This window comes from Petromyzon marinus, chromosome 59 (genome assembly GCF_048934315.1).
Source record: "Petromyzon marinus isolate PM22_M1 ecotype Great Lakes invasive population chromosome 59, UKy_Petmar_22M1.pri1.0, whole genome shotgun sequence".
Classification (NCBI taxonomy): Eukaryota; Metazoa; Chordata; class Hyperoartia; order Petromyzontiformes; family Petromyzontidae; genus Petromyzon; species Petromyzon marinus.
Genome location: NC_133725.1, coordinates 1,315,540 through 1,339,476, shown reverse-complemented (window position 1 = coordinate 1,339,476; position 23,937 = coordinate 1,315,540). Strand labels below are relative to the sequence as shown.

Here is a 23,937-nt window from a genome sequence, read left to right as displayed (position 1 = left end):
CAGACACTTCTAAACAAACCATCGCTGGCAATTGGAAATCTGCCCGGGGACAATTTTTTTTTTTTAAACATGTAACGCAATTTATTTTTCAACCGTGTCTTCGCATGTAATCTTTATCACGATTCCTCCCTCACCCACCCACCCACCACCCCACCCCACCCTCCGGGCAAAATTGATCGACGTCTTTGGCCCACCACGTCCACCGATTTCCCGTTGAAGGAAAGGGGAGTCGTCTGATTTATGGAGAGTTAACGACGGCCGTCTGTGCCAGACAGCGGAGAAGTTTTTTGCTGTTTAGCTAGGTGCGTTGGCGTGTGTGTGGGGTTTTTTTTGTTGCACGTCGTGGTTAACAACATTATCATCATCATCACAGGCCATCGCTCGCAACGAACTTCCAGAGAAAAGTTGGATTATCTGTGGGTCCGAAGATGGCTGAAGAGAGCGATCTGGGATTGACAAGATTCTGCTGCAGCTCTGGCACATGTGACCAGAGTAGAGTGAGTTGGAACTGATTCAGTTTCAGTTTATTTAGGTATAGCCCTGTGAGCCATCCGGCTCTTGAATCGGGTGCAACCACAACAAACAAAAAAACAAAAACACGAACAAGAAAAACATCTTAAAGTGACTTTGTGTTGACTGTGCAAACAGAAAATCCATGGAAAAAAACCAGCAAAATATTCCTGAAAAAAGCACCGTACACCAACGCTGTGTGCAAAAAATCCCAGTGGGATGCAAGTCAAACAACAACAATAACAACAACAAAAACTTAGATTAAGGCCAACAGTCTAACTCCGTACTACAACAAAACAAACATGTCCAAACCAAAAAACTTTTCCAAATCACCAAAAAATAAAGCCATAATTGCAACGTAACAGTGATCACAAGGACTGTGACCGAATTGTTACAATAAACTACATAAATAACATGTAACAATTCTAAATTTGAAGCCTTCGTGACTGCAAGGATCCATCCATACACCAAACCCTAGAGCCATAGCTGGCTGCATGAGTTACTCCACAACAACAGAAGCATCGGTCGGAGTATCAAATTTTTCAATGCACCTTTAAGATCAGCACGCTAAATCAAAATACAGATAATACTTTGCAGTGTCATCCGGAGCGAAATATTTTATTTTATTTTACGCCAATGAATAGCAGTGGCAGCTAGGGGTGTACAACTCCTCTAGAGCAGTTTTGAGTGAAGATCTCATTGGTAGCTTTTCAAGTTGCAATTTATTTGCAATAGCATTCCAGACCCTGGGGGCATCAATAGCAAAGGCCCTTCCTCCAGTTTTTGTACGGCAATAGGGAATGTGAAGCTGGTAAATGAGCGAAGACCTGAGGTCAAATTTGTTCTTTGAAACAGAGAGGAGATCCAGCAGGTAGTCTGCGGATTTTTTTGTAAGTACATCGTGAATAAATAAGATCTGGTGCACAAGCCGTCGAACATTAAGAGATGTTAAGTTTGACCCAATGTAGAGATCACAGTGGTGAGTCCTATATGGGCAGTTCAATGTAAATCTTAAGGCCGAGTGATAGATGGAATCAAGCTTCTTCAGTACAGTACTTGGGGCTGATTTATACACGATGTCACAGTAGTCAAGTAGAGGCAGTATGGTAGCTTTGATCAATTCCAAACGGAACATTGGGGGGAAGCAGTGCTTGTGTCGATACAGAAAACCAATTTTTATTTGTCCTTTTACCAATATAATCAATGTGATCTTCAAAATTCAGTTTTGAATCCAGGATGACCCCAAGATACTTATAGATCTTGACTTGCTCTATTTGACAATTAATTAAGGAATGTAATTGGGGAAAAATAACTTCCTGCTTTAGTCCTGGTGAGAAGCATAGCACCTTGGTTTTGGAGGTATTCAGGACTAGTTTAAGAGAAACTAGCTGATGTTGTAGTTTGTTGAAATCACCCTGGAGCTTAGCAATCACGTCATCCGGAGAGCGGCCAGCAGTAATCAGTATAGTGTCATCTGCAAAAAGATTTACCCTGGAATGATCCAGGTCAGCGCCCAAGTCATTGACATAAAGAGAGAACAAGAGGGGGCCGAGGATGGAACCCTGTGGAACCCCTTTTGTTATCTTAACACCGTTTGACCTCCAACCATCTGTGAATACAGTTTGGGTGCGAGAAAAAGAGGTAATTTTGTAGCCATTTTCTAGCGTTTTCGGAAAAACTGAGGCAACTTAGTTGCATGCTCTCCCCCTGTGCTACAGAGTAAGAGTGAGTGTAGTTTCCATGATCTCCCACTGTTCTACAGAGTGAGTGAGTGTAGTTTCCATGATCTCCCACTGTTCTACAGAGTGAGAGTGAGTGGAGTTTGTATGATCTCCCCCTGTTATACAGAGTGAGTGGAGTTTGTATGATCTCCCACTGTTCTACAGAGTGAGAGTGAGTGGAGTTCGTATAATCTCCCCCTGTTATACAGAGTGAAAGTGAGTGGAGTTTGTATGATCTCCCCCTGTTCTACAGAGTGAGTGAGCGGAGTTTGTGTGATCTCCCCCTGTTATACAGAGTGAGAGTGAGTGGGGTTTGTATGATCTCCCCCTGTTCTACAGAGTGAGTGAGTGGAGTTTGTGTGATCTCCCCCTGTTATACAGAGCGAGTGAGTGGAGTTTGTGTGATCTCCCCCTGTTCTACAGAGTGAGTGGAGTTTGTGTGATCTCCCCCTATTCTACAGAGCGAGTGAGTAGAGTTTGTGTGATCTCCCCCAGTTCTACAGAGTGAGTGGAGTTTGTGTGATCTCCTCCTGTTCTACAAAATGAGTGAGTGGAGTTTGTGTGATCTCCCCCTGTTATACAGACTGAGTGAGTGGAGTTTGTGATCTTCCCCTGTTCTACAGAGAGTGAGTCAGTGGAGTTTGTGTGATCTCCCCCTGTTCTACAGAGTGAGTCAGTGGAGTTTGTGTGATCTCCCCCTGTTCTACAGAGTGAGTGAGTGGAGGTTATATGATCTCCCGCTGTTCTGCAGAGCGAGTGAGTGGAGTTTATATGATGTCCCCCTCTTCTACAGAGCGAGTGAGTGGAGTTTGTATGATCTCCCCCTGTTATACAGAGTGAGTGAGTGGAGTTTGTATGATCTCCCCCTGTTATACAGAGTGAGTGGAGTTTGTATGATCTCCCCCTGTTCTACAGAGTGAGTGAGTGGGTGAGTGAGTGAGTGGGTGAGTGAGTGGGTGAGTGAGTGAGTGGGTGAGTGAGTGGGTGAGTGAGTGAGTGAGTGGGTGAGTGAGTGGGTGAGTGAGTGAGTGAGTGGGTGGGTGAGTGAGTGAGTGAGTGGGTGAGTGAGTGAGTGGGTGAGTGAGTGGGTGAGTGAGTGGGCGAGTGAGTGAGTAGGTGAGTGAGTGGGTGAGTGAGTGAGTGTGTGAGTGGGTGAGTGAGTGAGTGGGTGAGTGAGTGAGTGGGTGAGTGAGTGAGTGGGTGAGTGAGTGAGTGGGTGAGTGGGTGAGTGAGTGGGTGAGTGAGTGAGTGGGTGAGTGGGTGAGTGAGTGGGTGAGTGAGAGGGTGAGTGAGTGAGTGGGTGAGTGAGTGAGTGAGTGGGTGAGTGAGTTGGTGAGTGAGTGAGTGGGCGAGTGAGTGAGTGAGTGAGTGGGTGAGTGAGTGAGTGAGTGGGTGGGTGGGTGAGTGAGTGAGTGAGTGGGTGAGTGAGTGAGTGGGTGGGTGAGTGGGTGGGTGGGTGAGTGAGTGAGTGGGTGAGTGTGTGAGTGAGTGGGTGAGTGAGTGGGTGAGTGAGTGGGTGAGTGAGTGCGTGAGTGGGTGAGTGATTGGGTGAGTGAGTGGGTGAGTGAGTGGGTGAGTGAGTGGGTGAGTGAGTGAGTGGGTGAGTGGGTGAGTGAGTGGGTGAGTGAGTGGGTGAGTGAGTCAGTGGAGTTTGTATGAACTCTCACTGTTCTTCCTGTTTCCGCCGTTGAGTTTCAAAACGTTTGGATCCTTGAAAAAGCCTCTGTGTGCGTCTCCTGGCTGAGATGACCCTGTAAAAGGCTCCCCCGTGAGTTTGTGTCGATGGTGCACTTCTTCATGCTGGCCTTGAAGCGCTTCCTCTGCCCTGCCCGCGAAGCGCACACCGCTCACTAGCAAGGCGTTATTGGGTCTGAATCCCGACTTGGGCGCCTTTCCACCTGGAGTTTATGTTCCTGCAGTGTGTGAATGAGTGTGTAGACGTGTGTTGAACTTCTTTCGCACCGTACGCAGCCAACAATGCGTGTGTGAGAGTGTGTGAGAGTGCGGGGAGCGGTAAGGCAGCGGTTAGCGCTACGCTACGCTACGAACCCGGCGACCCGGGTTCGATTCCCGCTCACGGCCAACACCAGTGACGAGTATCTGAACCGGTCCTGGGCCTCCCCTAGGTCGACTCATCCTCAAATGAGTACCTGGTGCGGAGTGTAAACAATCGCCACTCGGGAGACAAAGGCGGCCGGGCGTGGTGCTGGCCACTCACCCCCTCGTTTGCCGTGCCGGTCTTCATAGGTGCTGCTCGCTAACAGCACTTTGCCCAACAGTCTGTTAAGGCTATACGGGGGATCTTTGTCTTTGTACAAGTGTGTGAATGCAGTTTGTATTCTCTCCCCGTGATCCCCAGGTTCCTCCCATAACAAAATAAAAACACGAACGCACGCATGCACAGTGTAATCGGTATCGGCCACGAGCCCGCAAATCACTCAATAGGGGATTACAGGCTCAGCAACAACACTGCCCCCTCCTCCCCCCTGCGAGTGCGAAACATACAAATAAAAATTAAATGGTGGCAATGGTGTCCGTGAAGTGCACGCGCGTGCTGGCCAGTGGTCAGCGCCACGCTGCGAACACGGAGACCCGAATCCGACTCCTGGCCACGACGAACATCAGTGGCGAGTGGACGCCACGGTGGCTGAGACGTCAGCTGAACCTCCTCGCCTGGTACACAGGAGGTCGTGGGTTCGATCCCGACCCTGACGACGCCTGCTGCTGCTGTATATTTGGAGTTTGCGTCTCTCTCTCTCTCGTTATCATCACGGTGGCTATGAGATGTTAACTACCTCGCCTGGTACACAGGAGGTCGTGGGTTCGATCCCGACCCTGACGATGCCTGCTGCTGCTGTATATTTGGAGTTTGCGTGTCTCTCTCTCTCATCATCATCACGGTGGCTAGGAGATGTTAACTACCTCGCCTGGTGTGCAGGAGGTCGTGGGTTCGATCCCGACCCTGACGACGCCTGCTGCTGTATATTTGGAGTTTGCGGTGTCTCTCTCTCTCATCACCATTACGGTGGCTAGGAGATGTTAACTACCTCGCCTGGTGTGCAGGAGGTCGTGGGTTCGATCCCAGCCCTGACGATGCCTGCTGCTGCTGTATATTTGGAGTTTGCGATGTCTCTCTCTCCCCGTGGCCGTGCGGTTTTTCCCTCTTTTAGAAACGTGCATTCGGAGTCAATCAGCGCTCACAGACGCCCCGTCTTGGGTGGGTCCTGCAGCCACAGTCCAGCGGTGTCAGCGATGTCAATGCGTCGAGCGCCGTGCCTCTCCCAGGCGGGCTTCACACAGCGACATCCAACCATGTCACGACACATAAGACTCAGACTGCCCACAGGCTCAGCGCTGCACCTCCGATTAGCACGGTTGGCTACGTACGGTGCGAAAGAAGTTCAACGTACACACTTTAATACAAACAGCTGGAAATGACCCCCCCCCCACCCGCGTCCCCCGCCACCCCTGCCCCCTAAACAAAAACTGACATTTGCAAGCCTCCACCATAAAACAAAAAAAAATTACTTTTTTTTGTATCTTTCCAAGAGCTCCCATCCCTCCCCACGTCTCTAATTTGCCATTTATGAGCCGCGATCAATTCCGTCAAAAGAGGAGGCTTTGCCTTGTTTACTGCGCCTCGCCATCGACCGACCCACCGACTCTTTCTCTCCCCGTCCGAGCCGCCTGTGGCTCCACTTTCATCGCTAACCACCACCCCCCCCCCGGACAGGACAGGACAGACGGATTGGTTTGAAGGGGAGCGGCGGTGGCAGCGGTGGCAGTCCATCATAGACACTCGACATACGTGTCGGGGCCCGCTCCGTGCATCGACCGCCTCGTCGGACCTCCCTCGTCGCACCGCCCGCCGGCGAAGGGAAAACCTCCGGCTCGTCCGGCACGTGCCGCAGAGTAAAGGCACGTTCATGAACTAAACTGAGCTATTGGTTTTTTTTTTACTGGTAGGAAGGAAGTTGTGAACCGAGTGTAGCAGCCTGCAATAGATTCATGTGTCCGTCCGTCCGTCCCCTTTCAATACTTTAACGAAGTGAAATCTCGTGTGACTGTCATCCTTTATTTAACCACGTGAGTGACGTCATTGAGAGTCACTCTCTTGTCGCTGACATCCTTTATACTGGTAGGAAGGAAGTTGTAAACTGAGTGTAGCAGCCTGCAATAGATTCATGTGTCCGTCCGTCCGTCCGTCCCCTTTCAATACTTTAACGAAGTGAAATCTCGTGTGACTGTCATCCTTTATTTAACCACGTGAGTGACGTCATTGAGAGTCACTCTCTTGTCACTGACATCCTTTATTTAACCACGTGAGTGACGTCATTGAGAGTCACTCTCTTGCCACTGACATCCTTTATACTGGTAGGAAGGAAGTTGTAAACTGAGTGTAGCAGCCTGCAATAGATTCATGTGTCCGTCCGTCCGTCCCCTTTCAATACTTTAACGAAGTGAAATCTCGTGTGACTGTCATCCTTTATTTAACCACGTGAGTGACGTCATTGAGAGTCACTCTCTTGTCACTGACATCCTTTATACTGGTAGGAAGGAAGTTGTAAACTGAGTGTACCAGCCTGCAATAGATTCATGTGTCCGTCCGTCCGTCCCCTTTCAATACTTTAACGAAGTGAAATCTCGTGTGACTGTCATCCTTTATTTAACCACGTGAGTGACGTCATTGAGAGTCACTCTCTTGTCGCTGACATCCTTTATTTAACCACGTAAGTGACGTCATTGAGAGTCACTCTCTTGTCACTGACATCCTTTATACTGGTAGGAAGGAAGTTGTAAACTGAGTGTACCAGCCTGCAATATATTCATGTGTCCGTCCGTCCGTCCCCTTTCAATACTTTAACGAAGTGAAATCTCGTGCTGTTGGGTGTAATAAAATTGCGCAAAAATTCCAATGTTCCTACCAGCCCACGCTGCAGGGACCTGTTATTTTGCCAGGTAAGGCCCCCACTGAGCTACTGAGGTATTTTTCAGAAGCGACCTGGGTCTGTCACGAAACGATGGCCCAGCGAAGTGGCTCATCATCATCGTCGTCACGTGGAAAATGTATGGCAGCCAAACAATCTAAAAGCGTGGCGTCGATTCTAAACGCGGAGGGGGAAACTGGAGGACCCGCAGAAAAATCCACGTGGCCACGGGGAGAGAGAGACACGCAAACTCCCAAATATACAGCAGCAGCAGGGTCAGGATTGAAACCCACGACCTCCTGCATACCAGGCGAGGTAGTTAACATCTCCTAGCCACCGTGGTGCCCCTGCCCTTCCCCGTAGCCTCTGTCCAAATAGCAGTTGCGTGTGGTGGGGTATAGTGTAGGCACTGTCCACTGGGGGCCCCTTCCACCAGCAGTGGTGTGAGCAAGCAGCTGCAGGGCTGCGCTTTTACCTTACAGGAGCGGGGGTGGCAGTGTGAACGCGCGTGCCTCGCAGCAAGAAGCTCCGCAGTTCGATTCTGGACTCGGGTGACTTTCTGTGTGGAGTGTATGTTGTAGTCCTGTTCTGTAGAGTGTGAGTGAGTGAGTGGTGTGTGTTGTCCGCCTGTTCTGTAGAGTGAGAGAGAGTGAGTGGTGTGTGTTGTAGCCCTGTTCTGTAGAGTGAGTGGTGTGTGTTGTAGCCCTATTCTGTAGAGTGTGAGTGGAGTGAAGTGTGTGTGTTGTAGTCCTGTTCTGTAGAGTGAGCGAGAGTGAGTGAGTGGTGTGTGTTGTAGCTCTGTTCTGTAGAGTGAGTGAGTGGTGTGTGTTGTAGTCCTGTTCTGTAGTGTGATTGAGTGAGTGAGTGGTGTGTGTTGTAGCTCTGTTCTGTAGAGTGAGTAAGTGAGTGGTGTGTGTTGTAGCTCTGTTCTGTAGAGTGAGTGAGTGGTGTGTGTTGTAGTCCTGTTCTGTAGAGTGTGAGTGAGTGGTGTGTTGTAGTCCTGTTCTGTAGAGAGTGATTGAGTGAGTGGTGTGTGTTGTAGTCCTGTTCTATAGTGTGATTGAGTGAGTGAGTGGTGTGTGTTGTAGCCCTGTTCTGTAGAGTGAGAGTGAATGAGTTAGTGGTGTGTGTTGTAGCCCTGTTCTGTAGAGTGAGTGAGTGAGTGGTGTGTGTGTTGTAGCCCTGTTCTGTAGAGAGTGATTAGAGTGAGTGGTGTGTGTTGTAGTCCTGTTCTGTAGAGTGAGAGAGAGTGAGTGGTGTGTGTTGTAGTCCTGTTCTGTAGAGTGAGAGAGAGTGAGTGGTGTGTGTTGTAGCCCGGTTCTGTAGAGTGTGATTGAGTGAGTGAGTGGTGTGTGTTGTCTCCCTGTTCTGTAGAGTGAGTGAGTGGTGTGTGTTGTAGCTCTGTTCTGTAGAGTGTGAGTGAGTGAGTGGTGTGTTGTAGCCCTGTTCTGTAGAGTGAGTGAGTGGTGTGTGTTGTCTCCCTGTTCTGTAGAGTGTGAGTGAGTGAGTGGTGTGTGTTGTCCGCCTGTTCTGTAGAGAGTGAGTGAGTGAGTGGTGTGTGTTGTCTCCCTGTTCTGTAGAGTGCGATTGAGTGAGTGAGTGATGTGTGTTGTAGCCCTGTTCTGTAGAGTGTGAGTGAGTGGAGTGTGTTGTAGCCCTGTTCTGTAGTGTGAGTGAGTGGTGTGTGTTGTAGCCCTGTTCTGTAGAGTGAGAGTGAGTGGTGTGTGTTGTAGCCCTGTTCTGTAGAGTCTGAGTGAGTGAGTGGTGTATGTTGTCCGCCTGTTCTGTAGTGTGATTGAGAGAGTGAGTGGTGTGTGTTGTAGCCCTGTTCTGTAGAGTGTGAGTGAGTGGTGTGTGTTGTAGCCCTGTTCTGTAGAGTGTGAGTGAGTGAGTGGTGTGTGTTGTAGCCCTGTTCTGTAGAGTGTGAGTGAGTGGTGTGTGTTGTAGCTCTGTTCTGTAGTGTGAGTGGTGTGTGTTGTAGCCCTGTTCTGTAGAGTGAGTGAGTGGTGTGTTGTAGCCCTGTTCTGTAGAGTGAGTGGTATGTGTTGTAGCCCTGTTCTGTAGAGTGTGAGTGAGTGAGTGGTGTGTGTTGTAGCCCTGTTCTGTAGAGTGTGATTGAGTGAGTGGTGTATGTTGTCCCCATTCTGTAGAGTGTGATTGAGTGGTGTCTGTTGTAGCCCTGTTCTGTAGAGAGTGATTGAGTGAGTGGTGTGTGTTGTAGCCCGGTTCTGTAGAGTGTGATTGAGTGAGTGAGTGGTGTGTGTTGTAGCCCTGTTCTGTAGAGTGTGAGTGAGTGAGTGGTGTATGTTGTCCCCTGTTCTGCAGTGTGTGAGTGGAGTGGAGTGTGTACGTTCTCCCTCGTGTTCTGCAGTGAGTGGAGTGTGTATGTTCTCCCTCGTGTTCTGCAGAGTGAGTTAGTGGAGTGGAGTTTGTACGTTCTCCCCCTGTTCTGCGTGGACTTTCTCCCAGTTCTCCGGTTTCCTCCCGATAGCGACTACAACAACAACAAACTCCATGCAATGCAAGTGGTGTCGACCTAAGCATCCAACTTTGAAAGGTCACCTGCTAATCACTCAATCGGAATTCAAAATATTTATTCATACCGTAGGAATCCGATGAGCCATGAAGCTCTTTTTTTAACAAATGTCCAGTAGGGGCACGCGGTCAAAGTGTTAAAACAACAAACACAATACAACACAAACACGTCAGTAGTGCAAAGCAGCAGCAGCAAACGGCCGCCCCGGCTGAGAAAAACCACAGCAGGCACCCTCCTGACTGGGAGTGGTGAGATGTTAACTACCTCGCCTGGTGTACAGGAGGTCGTGGGTTCGATCTCAACCCTGACGATGCCTGCTGCTGTATATTTGGAGTTTGCGGTGTCTCTCTCTTCATCATCATCACGGTGGCTAGGAGATGTTAACTACCTCGCCTGGTGTACAGGAGGTCGTGGGTTCGATCCTGACCCTGACGATGCCTGCTGCTGTACATTTGGAGTTTGCTTGTCTCTCTCTTCATCATCACGGTGGCTAGGAGATGTTAACTACCTCTCCTGGTATACAGGAGGTCGTGGGTTCGATCTCAACCCTGACGACGCCTGCTGCTGCTGTATATTTGGAGCTTGCGGTGTCTCTCTCTCTCCCCACTGGTTGAGTGGACTTGTGTCCGGGTCCTCCGGTTCTTCCTCCGCATTTAGAATCAACAGCGTCACGCGTTTCAAGTATTTGGCTGCCGCTGTAAATTTCCACACGATGACGATAAGCAACTTCATTGAGCTGTCATCTGCGATGGCCAGGGGCCTTACCTGGTAAAAGAATAAAAAAGCAATTCTAGATTTGAAGCTTTCGTTGACTGCAAGGATCCATACTCTTTGGTTCTATTCGGTAAAGTCACGTAGGTAAAAATAAAATAACAAAAGTCACTGTCCTCTGGACAGTCCAGTCCCTTCACCTGATGAAGGCCACTTGTGTTGTGGCCGAAACGCCGTGATTTTTGTTATTTTATTTTTACCTACGTGACTTTACCGAATAGAACCAAAGAGTAATAAAAAAAGCAGTTGAGCGGCTTTAGTTTAGTTTTCCAACGAGCGTCGCCTTCCGCTACTCCAGTAACATGGCCATGCAGTCGTTGAATATCTCCCCCTCTCCATCCATGCCTCCGAACACCAGGCAGAGGGACACGGTGCCGCCGGCGGGCTCTCCGATCACCGATGCCGGGCCCCGACCAGCGCCGGCGGCGGCGACGACGTCCGGGCGGTGCGGCGTCGCGACGCCGGTCGCTCCGCTGGGAGCGGTCGGTCGCTCGCGGGGGCTTCCGCGCGTCGGGGAAGCGGAGCGCTCCGTCTCGCCGGAGCGTCGTGAGGCCGACTCGGACTGACCAGCAGCGTCACGAGGAGGAGGTTGAGGAGGATGAGGAGGTGACGAGGCTCCGGCAACAGCGGCAGCTGCGTCCTGTGGTAGTTCTGGCGAGTCCTACGGATTGGGCGGACGGACGTGTTCGTGAAATGGACGGCTGTCAGCTTTTGAAAATCAACGCAAGTATTAAACTAACTAAAACTACAGGTAGTCCCCGAGTTACGATAGTCCAACTTACGATATTTCGATCTTACGATGGCGATACGACAAAATTGTACGTATGATACGTAGCTTCAGCGATTTCATTTTAGGATTACCAAGATACGGTACGTTCAATGCATGTTAAAAGTTGTTTTATAGCAGACAGGATTGTTTCCTGAAAAAACTTTATATTAAATTGCAGTTCACATAGGTAGGCTAAGAGTTTACCTTGTTTTCATTTTTCTTTACATTTTACTGTACAATAGAGTATTGTAATTAATAAATACATACAGTATATAGTATATACAGAACGGTACTGTAAATTGCTCTGTTTGGCTAAATTATCGCCATTCTTTAAGACTCGTGGGTAGGCTAAGCCATCTTCGACTTACGATATTTTTGACTTACGATGGGGTCGTCGTAACACATCTCCATCGTAAGTAGAGGACTACCTGTATTAAACTAACGAAAACTATTTTTTTACTTAAGCAGCTGTGTAGCTGTTTTTCAGAAACGACCTGGCCACAAATTATAGCTCAACAAAGTGGCTTATCACGTGGAAATTTATAGCGGCCAAATAATCGAAATGGACGTTTATTTTAAATGGGGAAGGAAAAATCCAGAGCACCCGGAAAAAAAATTAACGGAACCACGGGAAGAATATGCAGGCGTCACGTTCAGGATCGAATCCATGACCTCCTGCATACCTGGCGAGGGAGATCTCACCATCACCGAGTCCAAATACTCTTTTTCAAGAGGGTCCTGCACCACTGAGATGTTTGGCAACATTTAATTTGTAAGGCGTGCTCTTGGAAAGTGCGTATAAAGGGTTAACTCTCGATAGATCCACAAGTATGGGTTCACAAACACACGTGTTCTACTGCCATCTCATATCCACCTCGCAGCCCGAGGAGAGTGCGTGGAGTATAGCGAGAGCCCACGAAGGATGGTGCTGAGTAGCGAAATCGTGCAAATGACCTGGGGTCATCGCTGAGCCGCGAGCGTACACTCGGCCTTGCCTGCGCACGAGACAGCTGTGCAGCGCGTGTGTTGTTGTCGTACCGGTCTGAGACGGGTGACCCAGGGGATGACACACATGGCATGGTCAAGTCGTGGGGCCGGGGGTGGACAGTTCAGCTTCACCAGCGTCCACCGCTGCTTGTCTGCCAACAACGTACATAAAACCGTCCATCGCAAGCGTCCATCACAAGCGCCCATCACAACAACTGTTCATCACAAGCGTCAATCGCAGCAACTGTTCATCACGAGCGTCCATCAATTCACACATGAAGGTCAAAGCGACCTGGCCACAAATGATAGCACAACGAAGTGGCTTATCGCGTGGAAATTTATAGCAGCAGCCAAATACGTTAAACGCGTGATATTGATTCTGAATGTGGAGGGAAATACCGGAGGACCTGGGGAAAAATCCACGCGACCACGGGGAGAGAGAGACACACGAAAACACCAAATGCACAGCAGGCATCAGGGTCTGAATCGAACCCACGACCTCCTGTACACCAGGCGAGGTAGTTAACATCTCGCCACCGCCGCGCCCTTACACACAAAAGGTACGTACACGCGTGTGCACGGGTCCTTCCCACATGCCCATGTATCCGTGTGTCACGCACGAAAACGCAGGCACGCGTGCTAGTGTGCCTGCGTGCCAGCGTGCGTACCAGCACGCATGTCAGCGCACTTGCCAGCGTGCGTGCCAGCGTGCGTGCCAGCGTGCCAGCGTGCGTGCCAGCGTGCGTGCGTGCGTGCCAGCGAGCGCGCGTCGCTCACCAACGTGAAACTTGTAGGCGCAGCTCAGGGCCCCCGCGGGGCCCAGGCCCCCGAATGTGTAGAGAAACCTGCCGTGGGCCAGGGCAGCGTGCGCTGCACGTGCCGACGGGACGTCCCCACGGCAGCGCCCCTTCTCCCAGCGCAGGGCTGCTGTGGGCCGGCAGAGACGACAAAGCGCGCGTCATCACGTGGTCGTGCCGCCCCTTGTTGTTGTTGTTGCTGTGCACGGCTGCGTGGGTTTACGAGGTTGTGCCGCTGTAAGTCTCTCCATCGTGCACTCCGGTTGTGCCGCCTGTTGTTGTTGTTGTACCGTACGTACCCCAACCGTGCTAATCGGAGGCGCGGGGGAAGGACAGCAAACGAAACAGAAATAGCAGTTTTCAAAAAAAATGAGATTTGAATCGAGATGTAAAAGTGCATTAGCTCCAACAGCTTCCTAATATCGGAAGAGCATTCCAAAGAGAAGTAACGTATCTCCGTCGTGTATCCGGGTTGTGCCGCCTGTTATTGTCGTTGTCGTTGTTGTTGTGTATACAACTGTGTGTGTTTACCGAACATCCCAATGCTGCAAAGTTAACCGCAATTGTTGCTCGGGGGGGAGGGGGGGGACAGACAAGCGGACGACGATCGCCGCCGGTCGACGATGACGGCAGGTGAATATTTGGCCACGAATCGGGAATGAGGCCCGCTCGCAAAGCACCGGGCGCCCCCTAGCGCGCACACCGGCACACGGCATGGACAGGCGACGGCCAAAGCGACCTCTTAACAACTGTGTGCAATGCGTGGCAAAAAAAGAACGCGCTGCGAGTCCAGACAAATACACTCCCTCCTGCGGAGACATTCAACCTCGATGTTTGCAAAGTTAAACTTCAACACAACGCGCCCACCCCCCCCCCCCCCCGGAGGATTTATTCGGGTGTAGTGTTAAAACTAAACGAAATTTGTTTAATTTTACCAGGTAAGGCTGAACTGAGCTTCATGGCTCTTTTTCAGAAGCGACCTGACCTGGCTATCGCAAATGATAGCTCAGCGAAGTGGCTTATGGCGGCAGCCAAATGCTCTGTATGTGGAGGGAAAAACCGGAGGACCCGGAGAAAAATCCACGCGGCCACAGGGAGAGAGAGACACGCAAACTCAAAATATACAGCAGGTGTCAGGGTCGGGATCGAACCAACGACCTCCTGCACACCGGGCGAAGTAGTAAACATCCCGCCGCCACGGTGCCCCGAGTATGTATTACGTTGAACATCACGTAGCCAACCGTGCTCATCGGAGGTGCAAAGCGTTTAACGGATGAGTCTCAAGAGAGACCCAGGGAAAGGCCCTCGTAGAGCGGCGTTAGTAGCCGCCACTCGGCTCCCATGTCCGGCACGCTCGCCGGTGTCCGGCACGCTCACCGGTGTCCAGCACGTGGAGGTCGGAGAGGAAGTCGGCGCCGTCCATGCCCGCGTGGACGTAGAGCCGAGCGCCGACGCACGCCACCGCGTGGCCGTGCCGCGGCGACGGGGCCACGCCGCTGGTCTCGGGGCACGACCAGCGCTGGCTCACTGCGTGGCACAGGACGGCGGCAAGCGTCGCTACCGCGGCGGGCACGGCACACGCACCGTAGTGGTGGTTCTCCAGAGGACGAGCTCGACACCGCTGGTACTGGTCATTGGCAAGTCCACTCAGCTCCACATACTCCCTGTACCGCGTCAGCAGCCATCTCGTCTCCAGCTCGTTGCCGCTCACTCACCCACCCACTCATCCACCCACTCTTCCACTCACTCACTCACCCACACACTTACTCATCAGTCCACCTTTTCTCCAGCCCATGCCGCTCACTCACTCAATCATCAACCCATCTGTTCTCCAGTCCGTGCTGCACCCATTTATCCCCCTCCATCTGGCCGAACAGAAAGAAGCTGCTTGGACATGCGGTGGCTGGCCAACGCAGCCTCGCCCGCCGTTGAAGCCCTCTGATGATGGGACCATGTCCAGATCTTTCAAGGATCTGTAAGCGCCTCACACTGTAATCGAGTCTGGTTCAAACCAGGATTGGTCGTAAGCAGGGCCAGCCTGAATGTTTCAAGCCGGTGCAGGTATTCCAGTCGGAGTCCACGTTTCACAAGCGTAGAGAAGAGATGGCGAGACTGTGTAGTGGCAGAGAAGAGCCCAGTCTTCAATTGCAGCGACAGGCTAAGCACCACTTTCCACACAGCCGTTACTTACGCAGCCAAAGAGAAGATAATTCCCCTTGACAGATTCGAAGTGCGACCTCCGCTGCCGAACCGAAACTCGTCGTGAGCTCACTGCCACGAATATGGGAATTGTTCCACTGTCTTCACAACCGCTCCATTGCAGCAACAAGAGAAAGACAAAGATACACCCCCCCCCCCCCACCCCACCCCGTATAGGCTTAACAGACTGTTGGGGCAAGTGCTGTTAGCGAGTGGCAGCACCTATGAAGGCCGGCACGGCACACGAGGGGGTGGGTGGCCAGCACCACGCCCGGCCGTGCCTATCCATACACAGACTCAAGTGGCACTCGTTTCAGGCTGAGTCGACCTCGTGTGGAGGGGGGTACACTCACCAGAGTCGAAGGCGTAGAGGCGGGCGTCCCTGACGGCACTCGCCCCGTGCGCTCCGCCCCCCACGACGTACAGCGTGCCCCCCACCGCCGCCGCACCGCTGTGGTACGTGCGGGGGCAGGGGGGGGTGCCCTCCACTGGGGGGCTCTCCCACCTGCGTTGCTCTGACAAACACAGAGACGCCCCCCGCAACCCAGCCCCGGCCGCCCCCCATCCAAACCTGGTTACCGCGTCGCGCGCTTTCAGACGCGCTGCTGTGGCCGTCTGGAACGCTCTTCCTTCTGATATTAGGAAGCCACTGGAGCTATGCCCTTTTAAATGGTTTTCAAGATTGACAAACTCATTGCTGTAGAACTACTTGTTGTGTTTAGTTTGTTGTCCTTCCCCCGCACCTCCGATTAGCAGGGCTGTCTACGTACGGTGGTGCAAAATAAGTTCGACATACACACGTACCAATATTTTGGAACAGCCCTGTTTCCTCCCTTAACATCGTAACTCTGCCTTCAAATAATATCCTGAAGCAGAATATGAGTGCTGGATACAACTGCATTTGCAAATGTGATTTGTAACTTTCATCCTTGCCCACGTATGGATATTGAACATACATACGTTTTAGATTAAGAGTTATAAGTCATTTATTTTTGGGTTCGACCACGTAATTATCTGACCAAATTTGCGCCGTTAAGACCCTCCCACTATGCCAGGCTACCACGTTACGTGAAGGGGCGACTCACCCAAATCCAACCGCTGAACGCAATTCCTGTTGCCCGTACGATCGGCTCCGCCAAAGACCCACAGCCCGGCGGAGCTGCTGCTGCTCCCGAGCGATGGAGGAGGAGGGCTCTTTGTGGAGCCGGGAGGGTTTCCATCCAAAGCTGCCTCGGCGCCACTTGCACGCCCGCCACCTCCTTCCGGGGTGGAACTATTTTCATCGGCGGGACTACTTTCAGCGAGGGGGGCGGAGGGGGAGACGAAGGCGGCGTGCTCGTAGCGCGGCTGCAGGCCGCGCCAGTCGGGGGTATGCCACTCGTAGGTATCTACACGCGCGCAGAGAGAGACACGCACACAAAGACAAAGATCCTCTGTATAGCATGTAGCAAGCCGTTGGGGCAAGTGCTGTTAGCGAGGACCTATGAAGGCCGGCACGGCACACGAGAGGGTGGGTGGCCAGCACCACGCCCGGGTGCCTTCATCTCCCTAGTGACAATGTTTAAACACATCACCAGGTGCTCATTTGCGGGCTAAGTTCACCTGGGGAGGCCCAGGATCGGTTCAGATATTGGTCACGGATGTTGGCCGTGAGCGGGAATCGAACCCGGGTCACCGGGCTCGCAGCGCTGCGCGCTAACCGCTACACTACGGCTCCCCCCACCACAACGCCACACACGCGCACAAATACGCGCGTGAGCGCACCCAGGTCCAGAACCACCGTGTGCTTGAAGCTGGCCTCGGGATTGGCTCCGCCGACGATCAGCACCCGTCCCATCGCGCCGCCCCGTGAGCCCACCAGGTGCGTGCAGGTGTGGCCCACGGTGACGGGGGGTGGTTGGCCGCGTGGGGCTAACACGTACCTGCCCCAAGGCCAGATGGGGAGGGGAAGGGGGGCACACACACACGTACACGCTACATATATACACGCTTATACGTGCACGTACGAAACACACACATACATGCGTATATGTACAGCCCCGGCCGGCGTCCCCCCCAACTCCATCCAAACCTGGTTACCGCGTCGCGCGCTTTCAGATGCGCTTCTGCGGCCGTCTGGAACGCTCTTCCTTCCGATATTAGGAAGCCACTGGAGCTATGCACTTATAAATAATTTGGATTGAGAACTAATTTCTTGAGAACTGCTTTTTGTGTTTAGTTTGTTGTCCTTCCCCCGCACCTCCGATTAGCACAGTTGGCTACGTAAGGTGCCAAAGACGTTCTACATACACACGTACATGTTCCTCGCCTGGTATGCAGAAGGTCGGGGCTTCGATCCCGACCCTGGCGGCTGTATATTTGGATTTTGCACCTTCTCCCCGTGGCCGCGTGGAAGTCTTTCTCCGGGTCCTCCAGTTGCTATGCCTCCACATGTATAAACACGTGTTTAGTTGCTATCCCTCCACATGTATAAACACGTGTTAAGAATACTTAGATTATTTTGACTGCGATACATTTCCACACGATAAGCCACTTCGTTGAGCTATCATTTGGGACCAGGTCGCTTCTGAAAAAGGAGCTAATAAGCTCAGTGCACGTTACCTGGTAAAATAAAAATACAAATTGTTGAGTGTCATTCTTAATTTTTTTGGTGATTTTCTCACCTTTTCTATACTTTGCCACTCCTATCGTGTTTTTTGTAATTGTGATTGTTGTTGTAACTTTCTGACCCCGTGCACCTACTGCACATCTGTGAAAAAAAGACCTATATAACTCATCGGATTCCTGCTCCAGTATAAATACACATTCTGATTGAACGCACCGGGTAAACTCAAGCGATAACAGCCGCTAAACGCTTTTACGGGTGACACTTTAATTAGGTTGGCCGTGTCCGCTAGTGCAGGTTCTTAACGACACAAATTTTGGTCAGATCGTTACGGTGGGCTAACATCTCAAAAATCAATTATGAATCAGGATATTTCATTTGTCCGGGAGATCAAAACAATAGTCTGGAAACAAAAATACATTATTATCAATACAAGTAAAACCGTTAATTCACGTTATCATTTGATTATAATTTAATCGCCTCCCCTAATTTATTGAAAACAAACATTTATTCGCCCCATTGAGTTGCCGGGATCGCAAAAATAAAATTCATGCGCGCGCCAAAGTTGGGTCAACGGGCAATGGGTTTTACTGTGCGAAAGAAGTTCAACGTACACAACACGTGGTGGCTATGAATGCCTCCTTACCAAAGTCCCGGCTTTGGTATGTCACCAGGCTCCAGGATGGCATGGAAATCCATGATTCCTGATCTCCCACGACTCGCGGGCCTGCGAAATGAAAACACCACGAGTTAACAGACCGCGTCATTCAGGAATAGAACAAAACTTTAAGCACAGGACGCATTACCTGCTAGGCACCGGGTAGTGATTTATGGCCATCAACGGAGGAAACCCATGCAGAAGATGGGGAGAACATACAAACTGCACTCAATCGCACATACACGCTCACACATTCGCTCTGACGTTCACAAGATGACCCGTATATAGCCTTCACAGACTGTTGGGGCAAGTGCTGTTAAGGAGTAGCAACACCTATGAAGGCTACCGGCACTGTGGCACAAGAGGGTGTGGGTGGCCAACACCACACCCGGCCGCCTTTGTCTCCCCAATGGCGATGTTTACACACCCACACCTGGTGTGTAAACGTCAGGTACTCACCAGGTGTGCGAGACACAAAAAGACAAAGATCCCTCACGTAACAAGACTGCTGTGGCAAGTTCTGTTAGCGAACAGCAGCAGCAGCACCTATGAAGGCCGGAATGACACACGATGGGGGTGGGTGGGTGGCCAGCACCACACACACACATCTATACACAAAGATCCCCCGTATAGCCTCAACACTGTTGGGGGCAAGTGCTGTTAGCGAGCAGCAGCAGCACCTATGAAGGCCGTAATGACACACGAGGGGGGTGAGGTGGGTGGCCAGCACCACACACACACAATCTATACACAAAGATGCGAGCACAATAAGCATTATTAATAAAGATAATCTGCCATGCACCGAAGGTCGCTCATTCCGAGCACCGACCAGTGCTCCAACCTGCTTAGAATTAAACCTTCACTTAAAAGCTGAAATTCATACTCGTTGCGTCTTTCGGTAAAGTCACGTAGCTGGAAAAAAAACAAATACTTATCACAAATTGGTACCGATTTTAACGGCCCCGCTGGACACAACACGCTCGGTCCCGTGCGTGTGAATCGCCGGCTTCAATGAGCGCCACGCGTCAGCACGTGTTGGTTGGTGTTAGAGACAAGCGATAGCGACTAAAGCAAAGTCAAATTCTATCACGATGATTAAGCGTGGCGGGCAATCACGACTCGACGATCATGGAGCGGGTGGGGCCGCGATAAGACGACGCCTACGATTGGCCCGTCGTCCACCGAGTGCCGATGTAACGGCGAATACTATTGGTTGCTACGCGATGACGTCACCTAGATACGGACGCCGGAACGTTAGTCTATGTGTAGTGTTGAGTCTATGGGCAGTGTTGAATCTATAGGCAGTGTTGAGTCTATGGGCAGTGTTGAGTCTATGGGCAGTCTTGTTTGGTTCTTTCGGTAAAGTCACGTAGAATGAGAATAAAATAATAAATTGATAAAATAAAATAACACAATAATATTCTCACGACGTTTCGGCCACAACACAAGCGGCCTTCATCAGGTGAAGGGACGAGACTGTCTGGCGGACAGCGCTGGAGTGAAAGAGCCACGTTCAGATCACGGCTTTTAAGCTGTGTGAGAGGAAACAAAGCGCCTTGACAAAGGAATTAGCATATAATTTAGCATTGAAATGGCTGAGTGATTAGCTGGTGACTGGTCGCTTGTGTTGTGGCCGAAACGTCGTGAGAATATTATTGTGTTATTTTATTTTATCAATTTATTATTTTATTCTCATTCTACGTGACTTTACCGAAAGAACCAAATAAGATGAATCATTGCAGTCACGAAAGCTTTAAATCGAAATCTATGGGCAGTGTTGAGTCTATGGGCAGTGTTGAGTCTGTGGGTAGTGTTGAGTCTATGGGCAATGTTGAGTCTACGGGTAGTGTTGAGTCTATGGGTAGTGTTGAGTCTGTGGGTAGTGTTGAGTCTATGGGTAGTGTTGAGTCTATGGGCAGTGTTGAGTCTATGGGCAGTGTTGAGTCTGTGGGTAGTGTTGAGTCTATGGGCAGTGTTGAGTCTGTGGGTAGTGTTGAGTCTATGGGCAGTGTTGAGTCTATGGGCAGTGTTTAGTCTATGGGCAGTGTTGAGTCTATGGGCAGTGTTGAGTCTATGGGCAGTGTTGAGTCTATGGGCAGTGTGAGTCTATGGGCAGTGTTGAGTCTGTGGGCAGTTTTGAGTCTATGGGTAGTGTTGAGTCTATGGGCAGTGTGAGTCTATGGGCAGTGTTGAGTCTATGGGCAGTGTTGAGTCTATGGGCTGTGTGAGTCTATGGGCAGTGTTGAGTCTGTGGGCAGTTTTGAGTCTATGGGTAGTGTTGAGTCTATGGGCAGTGTTGAGTCTGTGGACAGTGTTGAGTCTATGGTTAGTGTTGAGTCTATGGGTAGTGTTGAGTCTATGGGCAGTGTTGAGTCTATGGGCAGTGTTGAGTCTGTGGGCAGTGTTGAGTCTATGGGCAGTGTTGAGTCTATGGGCAGTGTTGAGTCTATGGGTAGTGTTGAGTCTGTGGGCAGTGTTGAGTCTGTGGGCAGTGTTGAGTCTGTGGGTAGTGTTGAGTCTATGGGCAGTGTTGAGTCTATGGGCAGTGTTGAGTCTATGGGCAGTGTTGAGACTATGGGTAGTTCATATTCTTAGTTTTTTCGGTAAAGTCACGTTGAAGGGAAACAACAAAATAACAAAATATTGTTGTTTCCCTTCAACGTGACTTTACCGAAAAAACTAAGAATATGAATTACTGCAGTCACGAAAGCTTTAAATCAAAACTATGGGTAGTGTTGAGTCTATGGGCAGTGTTGAGTCTGTGGGCAGTGTTGAGTCTATGGTTAGTGTTGAGTCTGTGGGTAGTGTTGAGTCTGTGGGTAGTGTTGAGTCTATGGGCAGTGTTGAGTCTATGGGCAGTGTTGAGTCTATGGGCAGTGTTGAGTCTATGGGCAGTGTTGAGTCTATGGGCAGTGTTGAGTCTATGGGCAGTGTTGAGTCTATGGGTAGTGTTGAGTCTGTGGGCAGTGTTGAGTCTGTGGGCAGTGTTGAGTCTATGAGTAGTGTTGAGTCTATGGGCAGTGTTGAGTCTATGGGCAGTGTTGAGTCTGTGGGCACTGTTGAGTCTATGGGTAGTGTTGAGTCTGTGGGCAGTGTTGAGTCTGTGGGCAGTGTTGAGTCTGTGGGTAGTGTTGAGTCTATGGGCAGTGTTGAGTCTATGGACAGTGTTGAGTCTATGGGCAGTGTTGAGTCTATGGGCAGTGTTGAGTCTATGGGCAGTGTTGAGACTATGGGTAGTTCATATTCCTAGTTTTTTCGGTAAAGTCACGTTGAAGGGAAACAACAAAATAACAAAATATTGTTGTTTCCCTTCAACGTGACTTTACCGAAAAAACTAAGAATATGAATTACTGCAGTCACGAAAGCTTTAAATCAAAACTATGGGTAGTGTTGAGTCTATGGGCAGTGTTGAGTCTGTGGGCAGTGTTGAGTCTATGGTTAGTGTTGAGTCTGTGGGTAGTGTTGAGTCTATGGGCAGTGTTGAGTCTATGGGCAGTGTTGAGTCTATGGGCAGTGTTGAGTCTATGGGCAGTGTTGAGTCTATGGGCAGTGTTGAGTCTATGGGCAGTGTTGAGTCTATGGGTAGTGTTGAGTCTATGGGTAGTGTTGAGTCTATGGGCAGTGTTGAGTCTATGGGTAGTGCTGAGTCTGTGGGCAGTGTTGAGTCTGTGGGCAGTGTTGAGTCTGTGGGTAGTGTTGAGTCTATGGGCAGTGTTGAGTCTGTGGGCAGTGTTGAGTCTATGGGCAGTGTTGAGTCTGTGGGCAGTGTTGAGTCTATGGGCAGTGTTGAGTCTATGGGCAGTGTTGAGTCTATGGGCAGTGTTGAGTCTATGGGCAGTGTTGAGTCTATGGGTAGTGTTGAGTCTATGGGCAGTGTTGAGTCTATGGGCAGTGTTGAGTCTATGGGCAGTGTTGAGACTATGGGTAGTTCATATTCCTAGTTTTTTCGGTAAAGTCACGTTGAAGGGAAACAACAAAATAACAAAATATTGTTGTTTCCCTTCAACGTGACTTTACCGAAAAAACTAAGAATATGAATTACTGCAGTCACGAAAGCTTTAAATCAAAACTATGGGTAGTGTTGAGTCTATGGGCAGTGTTGAGTCTGTGGGCAGTGTTGAGTCTATGGTTAGTGTTGAGTCTGTGGGTAGTGTTGAGTCTGTGGGTAGTGTTGAGTCTATGGGCAGTGTTGAGTCTATGGGCAGTGTTGAGTCTATGGGCAGTGTTGAGTCTATGGGCAGTGTTGAGTCTATGGGCAGTGTTGAGTCTATGGGCAGTGTTGAGTCTATGGGTAGTGTTGAGTCTATGGGTAGTGTTGAGTCTATGGGCAGTGTTGAATCTATGGGTAGTGCTGAGTCTGTGGGCAGTGTTGAGTCTGTGGGCAGTGTTGAGTCTGTGGGTAGTGTTGAGTCTATGGGCAGTGTTGAGTCTGTGGGCAGTGTTGAGTCTATGGGCAGTGTTGAGTCTGTGGGCAGTGTTGAGTCTATGGGCAGTGTTGAGTCTATGGGCAGTGTTGAGTCTATGGGCAGTGTTGAGTCTATGGGCAGTGTTGAGTCTATGGGTAGTGTTGAGTCTATGGGCAGTGTTGAGTCTATGGGTAGTGTTGAGTCTAAAGGCAGTCTTAGTCAAATGGGCAGTAAATTTTGATTTAAAGCTTTCGTGACTGCAGGGATTCATATTCTTGGTTCTTTCGGTAAAGTCACGTAGAAGGGAAACAATAAAATTATAAAAATATAAAACAATAAAATTCTCACGACTTTTCGAATACAAATGGGAAGTGTTAGTCTATGGACATTGTTAGTCCATGGGCAGTTCTCGACAGAATCAAAAACATATATAAATATACAATTTAAAAATATATATTTCACCAGGTAAATCCCACTGAGATATTAGATTATTTTTTAAGAAGCGACCTGGCCACAAATGATAGCTCAACGAAGTGGAAATTTATATCAGCCAAATAACCTAAACAATCTAGTCTATGGGCAATGCTAGCCTATGGGCAGTGCTAATCTATGGACAATATTCGTGTATCTCTCTCGATGCGCCACGTCCTTTCTCAAACACCTCAAGAGTCGTGGTCTTTCTCATATTTAGCTCTGTCCCATGATATTACCCACCACTGTGTAAGTCTACGGACAATGCAAGTCTGCTGTACATTTCCACATGATAAGCCACTTCGTTGATCTATAATTTGTGATTTAGCCAGGACGATTCTTTAAAAAAAAAACAGCTGCATAGCTCAGTGGGGCCTTACCTGGTAAAATAAAAACAAAAAGCTAAGTTTTAATCCGGTAGTTTAGTGTGTGCCCAGATTTGTATAACCCTGGGGAGCGGTGGCGTACCGGTCAGCGCGCTGCGCCTCGAACCCGGTGAACCGAGTTTGATTCCCGCTCACGGCCACCAACATCAGTGACGATTCATCTGAACCGGTCCTGGGTCTCCTCCTCTAGGTC

At 50.1% G+C, this 23,937-nt stretch overlaps 1 protein-coding gene across 2 annotated transcripts; it reads right to left on the bottom strand.

Annotated features, from left to right (window-relative positions):
- Positions 1 to 9,736: 9,736 nt before the first annotated feature.
- Positions 9,737 to 19,672, bottom strand: LOC116955369 (rab9 effector protein with kelch motifs-like). Of its 2 annotated transcripts, none has more exons than XM_032976397.2 (9): positions 19,430 to 19,672; positions 18,470 to 18,550; positions 16,983 to 17,140; positions 16,304 to 16,606; positions 15,572 to 15,733; positions 14,397 to 14,546; positions 13,000 to 13,146; positions 12,274 to 12,374; positions 9,737 to 11,127 (listed from the first exon to the last, which is right to left on the bottom strand). In XM_032976397.2, the coding sequence occupies exons 2-9, from the start codon at positions 18,520 to 18,522 to the stop codon at positions 10,756 to 10,758; spliced, it is 1,446 nt and encodes a 481-aa protein (XP_032832288.2). In that variant the 5' UTR covers positions 18,523 to 18,550; positions 19,430 to 19,672; the 3' UTR covers positions 9,737 to 10,755. The 2 variants fall into 2 exon arrangements, with proteins under 2 accessions (XP_032832288.2, XP_032832287.2); XM_032976396.2 differs by having other exon boundaries at positions 13,000 to 13,149; positions 19,430 to 19,671.
- Between the last annotated feature and the right edge of the window lie 4,265 nt (positions 19,673 to 23,937).

What these genes read in the sequence shown, in the direction of transcription:
- LOC116955369 (XM_032976396.2), bottom strand. Translation starts at nt 18,522, where the DNA reads ATGGATTTCCATGCCATCCTGGAGCCTGGTGACATACCAAAGCCGGGA. An exon ending in CGCCTACAAGTTTCACGTTG is followed by an intron (nt 12,375 to 12,999) that starts GTGAGCGACGCG and finishes CGTTGTTGGCAG; the next exon opens with ACAAGCAGCGGTGGACGCTG. An exon ending in GGGTCACCCGTCTCAGACCG is followed by an intron (nt 11,128 to 12,273) that starts GTACGACAACAA and finishes CCCAATCCGTAG; the next exon opens with GACTCGCCAGAACTACCACA.